The 15,289-nt window shown below is 37.0% G+C and overlaps 1 protein-coding gene across 2 annotated transcripts; it reads right to left on the bottom strand.

Annotated features, from left to right (window-relative positions):
- Positions 1-2,390: 2,390 nt before the first annotated feature.
- CCNL1 (cyclin L1) lies at positions 2,391-14,700 on the bottom strand. 2 transcript variants are annotated; one of them, XM_042954694.1, is made up of 11 exons: positions 14,329-14,700; positions 13,956-14,030; positions 13,405-13,514; positions 7,682-7,802; positions 6,532-6,596; positions 4,688-4,787; positions 4,479-4,583; positions 4,242-4,383; positions 3,895-4,006; positions 3,670-3,768; positions 2,391-2,954 (listed from the first exon to the last, which is right to left on the bottom strand). In XM_042954694.1, exons 1-11 carry the CDS (start codon positions 14,629-14,631, stop codon positions 2,606-2,608), a joined length of 1,581 nt encoding a protein of 526 aa, XP_042810628.1. In that variant the 5' UTR covers positions 14,632-14,700; the 3' UTR covers positions 2,391-2,605. The 2 variants fall into 2 exon arrangements, with proteins under 2 accessions (XP_042810628.1, XP_042810629.1); XM_042954695.1 differs by lacking the exons at positions 2,391-2,954; positions 3,670-3,768; positions 3,895-4,006; positions 4,242-4,383; positions 4,479-4,583 and adding an exon at positions 6,279-6,292 and having other exon boundaries at positions 4,695-4,787.
- Positions 14,701-15,289: the final 589 nt, after the last annotated feature.

Here is a 15,289-nt window from a genome sequence, read left to right as displayed (position 1 = left end):
TGAAAGAAATACCTAGTGGATGAGGCAGCAGTCTAGTAACAGTTTAGCATAGCACATAATCTGGGTCCCCAGACTTCCAAATTTCACACTATGTAAAAAAAAAAAAAAAAGTTATCAAATCTGAATCTGGCCAAGTCTTGAGATCTACAAAGTTTACAATACAGGAGACAGAAAAATACATCCAGTGATTTCAGAGGGTTACAATGAGCAAACCCAGAATATGAAAATTTCCTTAAGACAAACGACCCAGTTTTTTTAAATTGCAAGGGGAAAAGGATGGGAGTCTGTGATTAAAACCAACATAAAATAGATGAACCTTGCATGAATATCCCAGTTATGAAAACAAATCCTTAGAGATAGTAAGGAAAATCTGGATACTGACTGGGTAAACAAGGCATTGTTAATTTTTTAAGTATAAAAAAAGTATTTTGGTGATGTTCAAGTCCTTACCTTTTTTAGTCTGAAATGGTTGAGGATGAAATCAGTTGTCTGGTATTTTCTTACAAATAATAAGGGTGGGAAATAAAATGGTGAATTGGTAGGTATGAACAAGGTAGGCTGGCCATGAATTGATCATTATTTCTGGAGCTGAGAGATAGGTATCTTACTACATCTATTTGAATTTTCCCTTAATAAAAGTTCAAAAATTGGTACATTAAAAAAAAAAGTTTTTAAATTCAGGCAGAGCAGCATAAAGTGGTCAACTTCTTGACAAAAACCCAGAAAACTGACTCAGTAGTAGCACAAAGCAAAAATTAGGATGCATGGAAACAGACACCCTCACAAAGCCACCTCTAACATACAGCTCTCAGCCCACATGCAGGTGTTCTCTGCATCTTCCATCTTCACAAACCTCACCCGTGGTGGTCTTTCCAAACAAGGGTAAGGTAGGTAAAAATTTAAAAACTTGTAAAAATTCAAGATTAATTTTTTAAACAGGGCCTTTACGGACTTTTGTCTCTGCCTTTCTTCAGTGCATGTCTTTTAAAGAAAATAAATGGGTTTCCTGTTTGGATGTAGTTTAGGCTTGTAAGTTATTTAGCTCAGCAGTATGTATTACAAAATCCAATATAGAAAGAACGCTCATTAGTTCTTACAAATATATCTGATTTAAGTAGCACACCCAACATTTTAAAATCCAAATGAGTCTTCTCTCTTGCAGTGTAGTTGCCTTGTTTGGCTTTCTACTTTTTTCAGCCCTATTGCTCACCAGTGGTGAATGTTGGTCTTTGGAATCATCTTGAGAAGCTGTTATTTTTTTTAAAAACATCCTTAGTGGCAGTAAATCTTCATATCTTTGTGGGTATATTTGATTTCTTGAAACAAAAAAATTATTTAGAGCCAGGTCTAGTGGCCACGTAATCAAGTGTTAAAAAAAATTAATGCAAAACTTACTATAACTATAAAATAATGAAATCCTATATGGCCTTCTAAAATTTCTAAATTCACTTCCAAATTATTGGTAAAATAACTGTCAATATGCATATTAAAAATGTATTCATTTGGATATAGGACTTCTGACTTTTTCAACAAAACTTGATTTACTTTAGGGTCAGATTTTACTTTTTTCAGCTAGCCAAGTCCGGGGGTCCTCATTTTATTATTCAATCCTCCTAGCCTAGATAAAATCTTCACTGTCTAAATTAAAGAAAACCTTTAATGTTTAACAGTTGGGTCTGATATACCATTATGTTAAAAGTTTTGCTTTGTTCTAGAGGACAGCTCACTTAAATGGTACCAGAAGCTTAAAGCAAATTTTAAGTACTATATATGTGCAAATAGGTTTCAACTTGAAGACTGGTTTAATGCTACAATAGAACATTTAATATTACACTGTTGCACAACTCCCATTGGTTTTTTTCCAAATGTAAAGGCAAAGACTTTTAGAATAGCTCTCAATGCAGGTAAGAACTGCATTTAAGAACCTTGAACTATATATATAGCTGATGGAGAAAACGTTTTGTCAGAAAATCAGTACAGGCACTTTACTATTAAAATTTTTCTCTGTTTAATAATTTATTTAAATAAGATTATTTGAAGCAGTTTAGAAAAACAAGATTTGTATTTTATTTCCTTGTAAAAATCTTTACACATGCAGACAAACCAGTGTTAAGAAAGTATTCACCATCATTTAAACAAATAACCACTTAAATAGAACAGTGTCTGCAATTTTTATCTGTATAAAAATAAGATACATTTTTACAGAACTCACCTCCAGTTCTTATAGCAATAAACAATACACAACTATAAGTACAATTGAACCTGACCATGGTTTTCAATTAGATACTGCTAGGGCATTTTAATGTGCAAAAAAAACAAAACAAAACAAAAACAAAACAAAAACCCTAGAAACAACCAAAAAAACCCCCCAAACAAAAAAGAAACCCACAAAAACTTAAAAACAAAAAAACAAAAAACCCCAAAACAAAAAAAAAAAACACATAGTTTCTTTCCAAAAGAAAATGTCCTCAGTGTTTCTAGAGACCTAGAGGGCTTTAAGAAATCAAATCCTAATCAATTTCCTTTTAATGTTTTGATTATGAGTCCATACATCACACTGTAGATAGGCAAAACCAGGAACTGATGCAGGCTCAAAGGAAGAAAGTCAGCGCCTGTGCCTGCCATGTCCTGAGCGACTGCCACCATGGTGCTTGCCTTTATGGGACCTCTCAAAGGAGCGAGATCTTTCACGCCTGTCCCTATGATGTCCCCTTTCATGCCTGTGTTTCTTGGCAGCATCTGAGTGATCCCGAGACTTGCTCTGAGATCGAGAACGAGACTTTTTCCTTTTATGACCATGTCTATTTGAACTTTTTAAATCCTCTCTTGTATGCTTGGCCTTAAGGTGAGGAGAACCATGATTATGATGTCGTCTTGGACTTTCACTGTGACTGCGGGACCTGCTTCTTGATCTTGAGCTGTATGTTCCAGATCGGCTCCGCCTATTATTATAACTTAGACAATAAAAATTTGAGGTTTAGATTCAGTTTCTGCTGGGAACAGATTATTTTGATGGTGCTTTTAACAGGTTCAAAAAACAATATTGACCTGTAGCAGTACAGGCAGGACAGAAAACTTTCACTAAATTTACCCACCTCTCACCAGCTCCCGCTAGCCTGTATTATACAAATCTTAAATGTACCACATGTCTACATTCCAAAGAGAAAATTAGTAATTTTTGCAAAGTGTCCTAGATAGCTATGCTTTTTATTGAGTATCTCACACATGTTCAAAAGAGCCATTGAACAGACACAAGCAGCTAGCATTTTAATTACAAAGCCAGGGAAGATTCTTTGGCTCTGGTCAATTTGATTACTGGTTAATTAACAGTTAATAAAATATTAATATTCTCGAATTAAACTTAAACAAAAAGACTGTTTTCACATTATAGACAGGATATTATAGCCTTCCATAGCACTTTGTGGCCAGCCCCTACACTTCTTCAAAAAATGGGCAAAACCAGAACACAATGTTAAGTTACACTACCACAAAACGAAAAAGCCATGTATAGGCAGGGCAGATTTCCAAACTCACTTCTCATAATTTAGCTCATGTTAAAAAGACTAAATCTAGCCTAACTGTGAAAACATCCAACTATGTTCAATTTTCTTAAAACTCAGGAACGTTACTCCAAATAAGACTGCTTTCTCTATGAGAATATTTACTTACTGTCTTCTTGGAGTATGTGATCTAGAACGTGATCGTGTTCTTGATCTTGATCGACTTGCACTCCTGCTGTTTCTACTTCTCTTGCTGTCTTTTCTTACACTTAAAAAACAAACAAACAAAAAAAAAAAACCCCACACCATTATTTCAGATACATGTTTAGTGTGTTAGAAATTAAACACATAAAAGAGTCCTTAGACTAGTTTTCTAATTCAAATATACTCTCACCCATTATAAGGGCTTTTGGAAGCCTGTTGTCTGTCCTCAGGTTCTTTCTTGACTGTCTTCACATTAACAGAGATTGGTGACTTCTCTTCAGCTTTCACTTCTCTTGGTGATGCTTAAAAACAACACAAAGACATGTTATCTATTGGATTTAATAGAGGGCCAAAAAGTTGTTTCTAAATGAAACTCAAGAGCACCATGCTTTCAAGTATTTGTCTATCATAAGAGAAAATGGTAACAGCTTCTTGCTTGCTAACATCATTGTTTCTATGCCACTGTTATATGCTAAAGCTTTCTAATAACTGCACATCTTCAGTGCCCAAATCATTTCAATTTTGAATATATCTTACATGGTTTGGAGGCTGGGGAAAATCCACCAAGGGTTGAAAGGGCTGGAGTTCCATCGGGATTCAATCCCTTTGCTTTTAATTTGGCTTCTTGTAAGGCTACTTTTCTTTTCTCTACTTCTTTTTCCAACAATTCATAGTTTGGCTGGTGGAAGAAAATGAAGTTAGTAGTTCTCCCTTATACTAGTTTAGACTCTTAACACTTAAAAAGTATTAACACAAACATAAGTAAACAGCTACCTTTTTTCTGGTATAAAGCCTAAGCGTTTCTATGCAAATTTCCTGGATTTCCTCTTCTGTAGTACCAAAAAGAAGAAACCAATGGGGACGAGTTGGTAATGGAATCTAAACCATAAAAACAGAATGGTTTAGGACAAATTTCAGTTTTTATTAGAACTGCTAACTCTTGTGATGTATCCTATAGCAGACTACAGGCTATATATACCTACCTGAAGAGCTCTAGCTGCAAGGTAGATGCAAGCACATGCTATAGTCTCTGGCTGGAACCGAACAAATACATTGGTTCGAAGACTGTCATTCATATAATTCCTGAAAAATATTTCAACCATAAGCTTTGTACATAAACAAACCAGTCCTTCCGAGGCTTACATAAAATTGGAGACTCAATCTACTTTATTCTTTTTTCTTCTCTTATTTATATTCATATCCTCATATTCTAGCATACAACAACTCTTAACTCAAAAATCAGTAAGAGATAAGAATTTAACACTGGAACCATTCTTCAGCTTTCCTAGATGTGACTAAAGTCCTTTAAAATAATTCCACATCATCCCAAATAGTACTTCTGTAGTTTTTATTTCTATGAAAAGCAATGCTTTGAAAGTCAATTTTCACATATCTAATTTCAGAAATGATAAACCACTCCAACAGTACTTCAAGCCATTAATTATTGACCATCTCTCCTTTATCCACAATGAAAAGCAGTGTCAACCAAGTTCTTTCAAAAACTCAAAATACTGTAACAGGGGTAAAAAGGCATTTTCAGTAAGCACTCACCAAATTGTATTAAGAAAACTAAGCTACTTCAGAAAATCTAGGTAGGGAAGTGAAGAGCAGTAAATATACAGAATAGCCTTGTTTACATACCTTTTTTGTGACTAAGTACAAACAAAAGCAATAAACTACTTCAGTTAATAAAGTGCTGGACTTTTTTATTAGTGAACCCTCCCCACAATATCCCTAAAGTATTAAAGAAATTTCACAAACTGTTTAAAAGGTTAAACTATTTTAAAAGGTTAGACTATTTCTTAAAAATCCTTATCCATGAAAACTGCTTAAATGTTCTATAGAGCATATATTAAAAATGTCATGCATTTTATAAAAGCAATTAGACTTATCTAATATTACTGATATTTACTGAGTCCTAAAGAAGCATGGCAGTCATTAAGTCCAGAACATGAAAATTACTTAAGTCCTGCACATCATCAACAGTCTTGAGAAAGTAGTTGTAGCTGGACCAAATTCCTTGTTTTACCTTAAAATAAACTAGCCCTCCAAGTCAAACATCTTCATGTCAAAAGTCCAAGTTCTACAGTACTTATGGCAATATTAACATCTCTTTTAAAAATGTAATTCTTTTAGTATTGCCTCAACAGTCCAGCAGCTATAATTCATCCAGAATGGGAATGGTGCCCATTTTAAGCTGCAAGTTGTACTTTCCCCTTTGGTAGACACCATGCTATACATACTAAAAATAGAAATCTAAGTCAAACTCCTAACAAAAAAAAATCATTTAATTCATAATGGCTGGACAACAAATCTATCAAAAATGAACTATTCATTTTGATAGTTACAGGTATACATTATATACACAGGCATGTTGAATAGTTACTTCTAGAAGCAAATATACAAATCCTTTTGACACCCCGACAGAACTAGAAGATGCTGCCAGATGGATATGGACCACTTCAGTGAATCTCGGATGAGAGCTTGCACTGGATTGGCTGGAGAGCAGGGCAGCCAATCAGGCCATCCTGAGGTCATGGGCTGAAGTGCAGAGGGCAGAGTTCTATGACTTACCATCATGGACTACCCTTTAATTAAAGAGTAGAAAAAAGAACAAAGTTAAATTGAGTTCTCCATTGAAAGCAATTAGTCAAGCCAAGAAAACAGGAAGCAGAAATAAGCATTATTTACCTTTTGGTTAAAAAACAAAAAAAACAAAAAGCACCAAAACAAACTCCTCTCATTATTTTGGAAAGGGAAAATGAAACTTACTTTATTTCTGCTTCTGTTTTCCTGGCTAGGAAAGAAATGTAAAAAAGCAACTTACCAGGCAGTTTGAACCAGGGTTTGATTACGTTCACATTCTAAGACTTGTAAATACATAACAATGATCTGAAGGACAAGGGAAAAAAACTCAATTTAGCAAATCAGTGGTTCTTTAAGAATACAGAGTTCAATGAATATAAGTAATTGAAATGTTAGGTGCAAGTTTTATCTCTTCTACAACTGCATAGATAATACAGACCAACCTATAACACACAGGCAGTCGGTGTGGGTTATTATGCCACTAGATTCCATAAAAATTAGAAGTATGATCCAAAATTGCACAGGAAAAATGAGCGAAATCAGTTAAAAAAAAATACCTAATTTCTCCATGAACACTTTACTATGTGACAGGCACTGTGGTATGAGATTATTTCACTTAATTTCCCAGGGTACAATTCTACATGTCCAAAAATCCTACAGACTGTATGTTTTTAATGCTACACAATGCATATGATCATATTATGTAATACAGTGGACATTACAATTAAGTAATCAAACAGTATTTCTACAGTGAAGCTTATCACACTGAAGCGTGATAAATAAAAACTACATTATCAACAGTTTCACTACAGTTCAGGTTAAATCTTCCTGGACCTTTATTATCAATCTTTCTAATTTTACAATCTTGAATATGTAGCATCCGAGGAACAGGGATATTTGCCAAAGTCCAAGAGCTAATGGCAAAGACAAACTTCTCTCACAGATAGTCCTATCCCCAGAGCACCCATATGGTAACCAATGGGCTATTATGATGATCATATGTAAGCTAAGAGATACTGGAGAAATAAATATTCAGACAGCGAGCAGCCACTATGCTTTGAACATTTTACTGTGTGACAGCATTCCAGGTACTTTTGCACATGTATATTATTTCCTCTTTGGAATAAGGTTATTTCACAATCTGTTTTCTGGCTAGGGAAACTGGGTTAACCACAGAGGCAAAAACAACTTATCTATGCCCACACGATGAAGGGTGGAGATCTGAACCCAAGTCTTTTTGACTCCTACTTTCTGATAAATTTCAATAACCTGAAGGATGCTTTTTAAAAACCAAGGTTAACTCTCAAAAATAACAATATAAGTTCATGTAAGATGCAGTTTTAGAAAGACCCTAATACTTACGAATGTAATCTCTGCACTCTACAACTCACCTTATGGGGATGCTTGACATGAACACAAAATCCCAACTCCTTTAGCACCCTTCTCTCTGCCTTGATAACTTGATTTTTGGTGTTAATGTAGTTCTGATCAAGGATCAGGGGGCTTGGAGTCCTATAGTTTGTAAGAAATAAAATCAAAACTGTTTTGCACATCCAAAAAATTGTATTTGTGGCATCTCCATTTTCCCTTCCAACCAACTATTGGCAACAGAAACCAGCTTTTTAAACTCCTGCAAACAAGTTAAAGCATTAATCTTGTGCTGTCCAAGTTATGCTAATTAAACATACACTTTCTAAACTAGGTTTCTATAGGAACTAACTCAACCCTGTAGTGAAAAATTCATTCTAATACTTACATGTATCCTTTGTTGTTTTTTTCATGATTATCTTTTAGGTGTATATGTATACATAGACTTAAATTGTTGATTTATCATCACAAACCTCATTAGTCTCCACAGATTTTTTCCAGTGACAAAACTAATGTGTTATTGAAAATATTTACTATAAAGACTTCATAAGATTATAATGATTTAATTCATTGTCTAAACTATCAACTCTTGGCTAATTTATGGCCAAAGTATAAAGTGGGGGAAAAAATGGTAGGTAGCTAATTCAGATTCCCCTAAATGGACAATTTGCCTAAACAAATTTATTCTAAGAATCCGTCTCTGTTAAAGAAAATCTGAGCACTAAAATTTCAGCTCAATTACATAAATAAAAGATTCAAAACTAGAAGCGATCAATAAAAAACAGGCTTAAATTTGGTCTGAGTTGTAGTTACCAGGCAATACTCTTTAGAATGCAATTTAAAAGAGAAGGGAAGACCACGATGAGGGAATCAGAATACTCAAGGTCTCTGTGCCAGACTAAATTTTGATAGCTTCAAAGGTTATAATGCAGAAAGCTATGTATCAGTGGTTCAATGCTTAGGAAATAGCATTTTCAATTAAAAGACTATCTGATTTAAATTCAAAACTGGTTTCTTACGGAGAACTTGTGGACTTTCATTTCCCATTGTCCTTCATTTGACGTTTTTAGAGCCAATAAGAAATACATTTTCATTAAGACGTGATTATATGGTGTATATGTAGGGAGAGAACATTTAAAAATGTTTCCCCATACTGAATTCATTTCAGCCAAAAGATTCAAGAGTTTTTGCTCTGGCAGAACACATCTGGTTTTAAAAAAAGGTCATTCTGAATATTACCACTCACAACTCATTTTATCATGTACGCCAAATCCAGAAATATGTAAGATTGTATTTTAAATACATCCACTTGAATATTAGAAAACAATCTGAAATGAGCTACATTAACTACCCTGCAGTGACATATTATCTAAACATCTTTTCATTTTCCTTCCTTCATCCCATCTAAAATTACAGCAACAAGAATGCTTATTAGACTATTTCAAATTATTTGATAGTATATGATTTTTATCAAAATACACTAAACAAAAAAGTTGGTAAATCTGACAAGATGGAAACTAGCTTACTTAAATTAACAGTGCTGAAAATGGCCTTCACTCCGTTCGATTCCTATTATAGCTATGAGAAGTGTGAGGAATGAGGCCACCAACTGGACAGGGGACAGACTTCTAATATAAAAATATAACAACGAATCTACCTTATCAGGACAATAGGCTACAAGTTAAATACTCTTTGGGGAAAAAATTAACTTCAGAGCAATCAATGTACACATGAATATATAACCCAAAAATCTTAAGGTTTGTAATTTTTCAGGTTTTATCATTATTACAAGAAGTTTGGAAAAAAGTCAAATCCACACCTCCGACTCTCATAACCAGTTATTTGATGGCCCTCCTTCAACAGGTATCAGTACGTAGAATATCCCCAGTTTTATAGTGGCCTGCCACTAACTCTTTACTCCCTGCAATTCAGACTGTAAACCGCACCATTAAAATCCTAAAAATAAATTTATAAAAGTAGTTTTGTCTCATTTCCCCCTATTTTATGTTGATCAAACTAATCTATACCTCTTACTAAGCTTGCTTTAACAGCTGCCTTCAAATTGTGTTAAAACTCACTTTTCCTGCAATTAACCAACTACACACTTGTCTCAATAATGGCTATTATCTGATCCCCAAATCAGGCTTATTCATTAATTGAATTAAATGAATTAATTCATTAAATGAATTGTTACTTTCCATCTATTCTGCCACAATCTTTACTTTCCTTTTTTCGTATGTCAAAGTCCCAACACCAAAACCAATTAAGGAAACCAAACCCATTATTTAGTGTAATTCAACTATATACTCAAATTCTTGCTTAGGCCTTCTACTAGTGGTTTTGGAAGGTAACTTTGTAGATATATAATCTGACACTTTCATTTTGTTAAAAACTGGTTTTAAATCAAGAAAGGCTCAATGAGCATGTAATTTACAACTACCGTAAAAGGATTATTTTGTATCAGAATTTGTATCAGAAATAGAAAAATGTTTCCGTAGGTCAGCAATAAGAAAAGATTAAAGGAAACTGTCTAAGCAGGTGGTTTCCTTACTTACAGTAACAATTTATCAATTAGTACTGTCTATGGCAGCAAGCACATAAAGTTGAATTGAAGCTTGCTAGAATTTCTTCATCTTGAATTAAGTAAACTTTCCTTTCCAGTAAGTTTCAGGAGGTGACATTCTAAATCTCTTAAAAAAAAAAAAATTACCTATTCAGAGAAAAAATAATTTTCATCATCAACAAACTAAACTCTACCTCCCCTGCTTTTTTATCAGATTTTTAAAATTAAATTTACATGAAAAGAAAAATTTTCAAATTTTAGTCTTAATAGGAAATCTTGGGCTTTGGTCACTGGAAGTTTATTTCGTCTCTGAGAATAACAATTTTTCCTTTAGCATGATTTAGTTGAAATACGACTTAACAAAAAAAAAGAAAAAAAATTCAAACAGGATATCCAAACATGGTTAGTCTCACTTGTGTGGTATAAGCACCTAGAAAATTTGGACTTAGTTCTTCGAGAGACTACACTAAAATGAGATTTAGTTTATGAGGAGCCAGATTGTTGTTCAATATACAGAAAGTTGTAACGCCTACTCCAAGGGAATATTCCTCCTCTAGCAGTGTTTAAGCCAGCTGAAGGCCACTACCTTTACAACCACCGAAATAAACTGAGGGAGGTTGGACTAAATGACAAGACCACTTAAGACTTCCAGTTCTTGTCTATGATCTATATACCTGCTGAAAATACCACACCATATTCACCAATGAATGGTTGCATCAGTCTGAATATTTGTCTTTAGGCAAGCATTCAGGTATACATGTGGGCTCCTTAAAATTACAGAAAATGCTTAATTGTCTGGAAATATGCTGCATCTCAAAAACAAATTAAAATCGGAAACTAATGAAATGAAAAAGCAATTTTCTCTTTCAATTCAGCCATTTATTCTGACCTTAGAGGCAATTATGAAACTACAGAAAAATTGAAGGGGGGAGGGAGAAATAATCCAGGACAGGGCTTGGGCATTGATACTTTCTAAAAGCTTCTCTGGTGATTCTAATGTGTAACCAGGACTGAAAAACAATGACCTAAAGGCTACAAAAATGATGCGTCCTCTGTCATTACCAAGATCAGACTACAACTTAAAGCTATGCATAAACCAGATTAAAACAGCATCATTAAACTGATATACTATTTATCTAACTAAAATGGAATACCAATACTTTCTAATGGCACTACTCTAGATAAAAACACACCAAGCTATAGTTTCTAATAACTTGGACAGCAAAGACAAAAGCTTGTAACAAGAAACAGGAGTTTTTCTAAATGGTTCACCAGTGGCCAACCTGTTAGTCCCCGATTCCAGTGACCTATTCTCAGAGCACTGGCTTCTCCTTGGGGATTTTCGATACTTCACTCACTGTTGCCATGACGACAGCTTCATCTCTATGTACCACTCCACATCACCCAGGCTTTGGTAAATGTAGCTGGTCGCTGTATAGTCGGTTGCAAGGGAAAAAAGAGTTGAAGTTAATAACATATACAAGTTACGTGTCTGAGTAAACTTGTAATATGCATAGAAACACTTTTACATCCTGCTTTAAAAAAAAGGCTTCCATGCAATTAACAACTCCTTTTAAATTTCATGCTATAATCAGACTTGTAAGATTGAGACAAAGTCAATTTCTCTGTAATAATGACCAAAAACACACTATTACATCAGGCGCAACAGTCAGGTGAGATGTTTTAAATTCCAAAGTTTGTATAGTTAAGAAGACCTACTCTGACCTCAAGGAAGAATACTCTAAGTCTCATAGAAAAAGTTCAAAGTAGATAATCATTGTTAAGTTACAATACAACAGTTGGCTCAATGGTTCAAAGAATACAGACCGAAAACTCCTTTAGGCAAACACTGAATCCTCGGATTAAAAGCCTTTTAATTACTGTCAATTTGTTTTAAACACCCTGAAGAATCCACTAAATATCTAAAAACAAATTTTAGCTCAGACCACACTAAATACCAATTTGATATCTTCCCAATTTCCAGGGATTCCTCACCAAGAAGCTAAAGGATAGTTTAAAATAAAATATTAGTCTGTCCCTGGACGTGGTTAGGGTAAATGAGAAAAGATGGAGGAAAAAAGAACGTAAGAAAACTGAAAAAATGCTGTGGAAACTATCTGGGTAGCAATGGCTCAGACTTTCTAACTAAAGGTTACTTTACTATGTCTCTGGATAGTTCCATTACTGACAACTTATAGATTCAGCCAATAAAGCCCACGCATGTAGGATACTAATTTGGCACTGACACCCAACCCCAACAACTTAAAATCCTTTTAAAACTAACTTCCTTTCAAACTCAGTACAAGTTTATCTAACATCACCACAATTTCTTAAGAAGTGAACACAGAACTAATCTATGCCAAGTGTATCCTTCTGCAGGATGTACTAGAAGTCACCTCTAGATGCAGGAAGCCTGCAACTAAAACTTTTTGCACTGCCTCTCACGAACCCATAGGTCCACACAAAGTGTTGTCACGTAGCCACAAAATCTCCAAGACACTATTTGGTTTCTATTTTCTTCTTACAAGATCAAATAAAAACGGTCCTTATCTAAATGTAACCCAATAGTTATTTCTCTACCCCACTCACTGATACTGTATCTGACCAAAACAAAATACCTGTGTAATCCCTTTGACTTCAAACTTCAACCTTTATCCTGCAGTCCTTTCAGATCCGGTATTATGCGATATATCGTAGTTCAATGTTGAGAAGTATTCTAACAAAAGCCAACCTCAATTGATAAAGAATTAACTGGGACTTCGCGTAGAAAAACATGATCTACACAAAACTTTGCCACAATATTAACTTGAACTGCAGTGTTTACACTTCCAACCTTCAGTCTTCCAAGAGGGGAGGGAGGAAAATAACTTACAGAATACACTCACACTTGAGCCAAACGTATTCCCTTTCTTGTTTAATCTTAAACCACAGGACTGGCTTCACAGCACTGTTAGGATTGTCCATAAATGCAACTGCCTCTACAAACTTTAGATAGCTGGTTAATTGTGTTTTTTTTTTTCAAATTAATTTAAGTATTAGTTAGCTCCTATGTGAATTTTAACACCTAAATTAAAGCCGGTTTTCCTTTGCATCAGTTTTGAGAAGAAAGAATGTTTTGAGTTGATGATTGGTGCACAATGCAGTAGCAGCAAGAAACACTGTGTTCAATAATGCCAATCTTACCTTTTTCCTCTTAACTGGCGTAGGTGGTGAAATACATTAATCACATCTCTTATTCTTCTAGGTGCTTCTTCAATTTTTGATGCAAGATTAATACAAGCCATGGCAACAATCTGAAAGAACCCATAATCCAATAAAAAAATTGTTACACTACAACACTATCAAATAGGAAAGCCTCTTTCAAAGTCTAAACAACTTATTCTGATGGGAGAATTTCAGGACACAACTGGGACTTTTGGTGAAATAGAGTACGATGCACATTTCTACTCCCCATAGGCATACCAGATACGCTGGTACTATGCTTTTTTTTTTATGCTTAACTAATCTTAATTGAATTTGATTGAAAATTGTGATTTTTGATGACAGCACATGGGCTCAAGAGAAGCTTTATAGTTTTAAAACACATTCCAAAAGTCTACTTCTCGTGGGTGAGAACTAGGTACAAAGGCCTAAACTAACCACTCCCTTTTTAGAAAAGCTGGGTGGAGACACTACCCCCTCCTCCTCGTTTCCGGATGAAGAAATCCTTTTTCACCCGCCCCCGCAGCTCTTACCTCGAAACTGTGTTTGACGAAAGACTTGGAGTAGAAAAAACGATGAAACAACACCTGCCCCGTTGCCATCGCCACCTGCAGACAAGAGAGAAGAACGGAAGCGCAGGGGTCAGGCGGGCCCGCACCAGGCGCCGCCGCCATTTTGTGCCGCCGCTCTCTCCCCCTCCCCCTCCCGCCGCGAACTGTTCGCTGCCGGGTCCTCCTTTCGCCTCGGCGCCCTCCCACCCTCGACCCGCCCGGGATCCGGCCGGGACCTGTGGCTGGAGAGCCCGAGGAGGCATCCCCACCCTGCCGAGACACACTGGTACCGGGATGCAGCGGAAGGGACAGCGGGGAGAAGCGCGCTGGGCCGGCCCGGGGCCGAAGCACTGACCTGCGGCAACCGGAGGAGAATGCCGGCGGCTTGGATGAGCTCGCAGCCCAGGATGCGCAAGTCGGTCTCGCTGGGCAGGTCGAGCCCGTCCTGCATAGACGGGGTAGGGGAGAGCCGCTCCTCCGGAATCAGCGAGTGGTCGATGGTGAGCGAAACTTCCGAGTACAGGCGGTCGCCGATCAGGATCCCTCCCGTCGTAGTCGTCGTCGTGGTCGTCGTCCCGGAGCTAGAGCCGCCCGCACTCGGGGCGGCCGACGAGGCGGCGGCGGCAGCGGTCGCGGTCGGGTGAGGCCCGGACGCCATAGTCTCAGCGAGCTGCACGCACGCCCAACGCAGCCGGAACCCGGAGCGAGACTAACCAGCGTCCTCGGCGCGACGGATATTCCCGTGACCGCCTGATTCTGGGCCGCTTCACGCAGCGTGCGCTTCCGCCCTGACGTCACCACGCCCGGCTGGTGCGCGCCAACTAGTCCCTTCAGGCCTCGCCTAGGCCTGCGCCGCCCGAGAGCAGAGGCCGGAGTGAAGAGTGCCGCCTTTGTCACCTGATGACCTCTCTGCTGGGGCCACGGAGTGGTCCAGGAGGTCGTCTGTTTAGCTAAAAACAGGTCTCAGTCGCCGCGTTTTTAATATTAGTAGCCAGGAGAATAATAAGGGAGCTTTATCCCCAAGTTAGAGTTGGCAGAATTTTGCTATGATCTCTGCGCGATTTCGGTAATTTGTCAAGGACCTGCGTCTCTCTGCTTCTGTCTCGCCCTCCTAACTTTTAGCATTTGCGCGGCGCAGAGTCAGCGTGTACAAGAGGAGTTTAGGGCCGACCTTTGCCCTCATTGGCGGGTAGGAGCGGTTACTGTGATGTGGTGTGCAGACTAATTTGTGATTTAAAGTGATCCGCGAGGAATGTGGAGAGGACTGCCGTACAGTATTTTTAGAAAACACTAATGTGAACTACGTTGGTTGCCCG

This window comes from Panthera leo, chromosome C2 (genome assembly GCF_018350215.1).
Source record: "Panthera leo isolate Ple1 chromosome C2, P.leo_Ple1_pat1.1, whole genome shotgun sequence".
Lineage (NCBI taxonomy): Eukaryota > Metazoa > Chordata > Mammalia > Carnivora > Felidae > Panthera > Panthera leo.
This window is presented reverse-complemented; position numbering and strand designations above follow the sequence as displayed.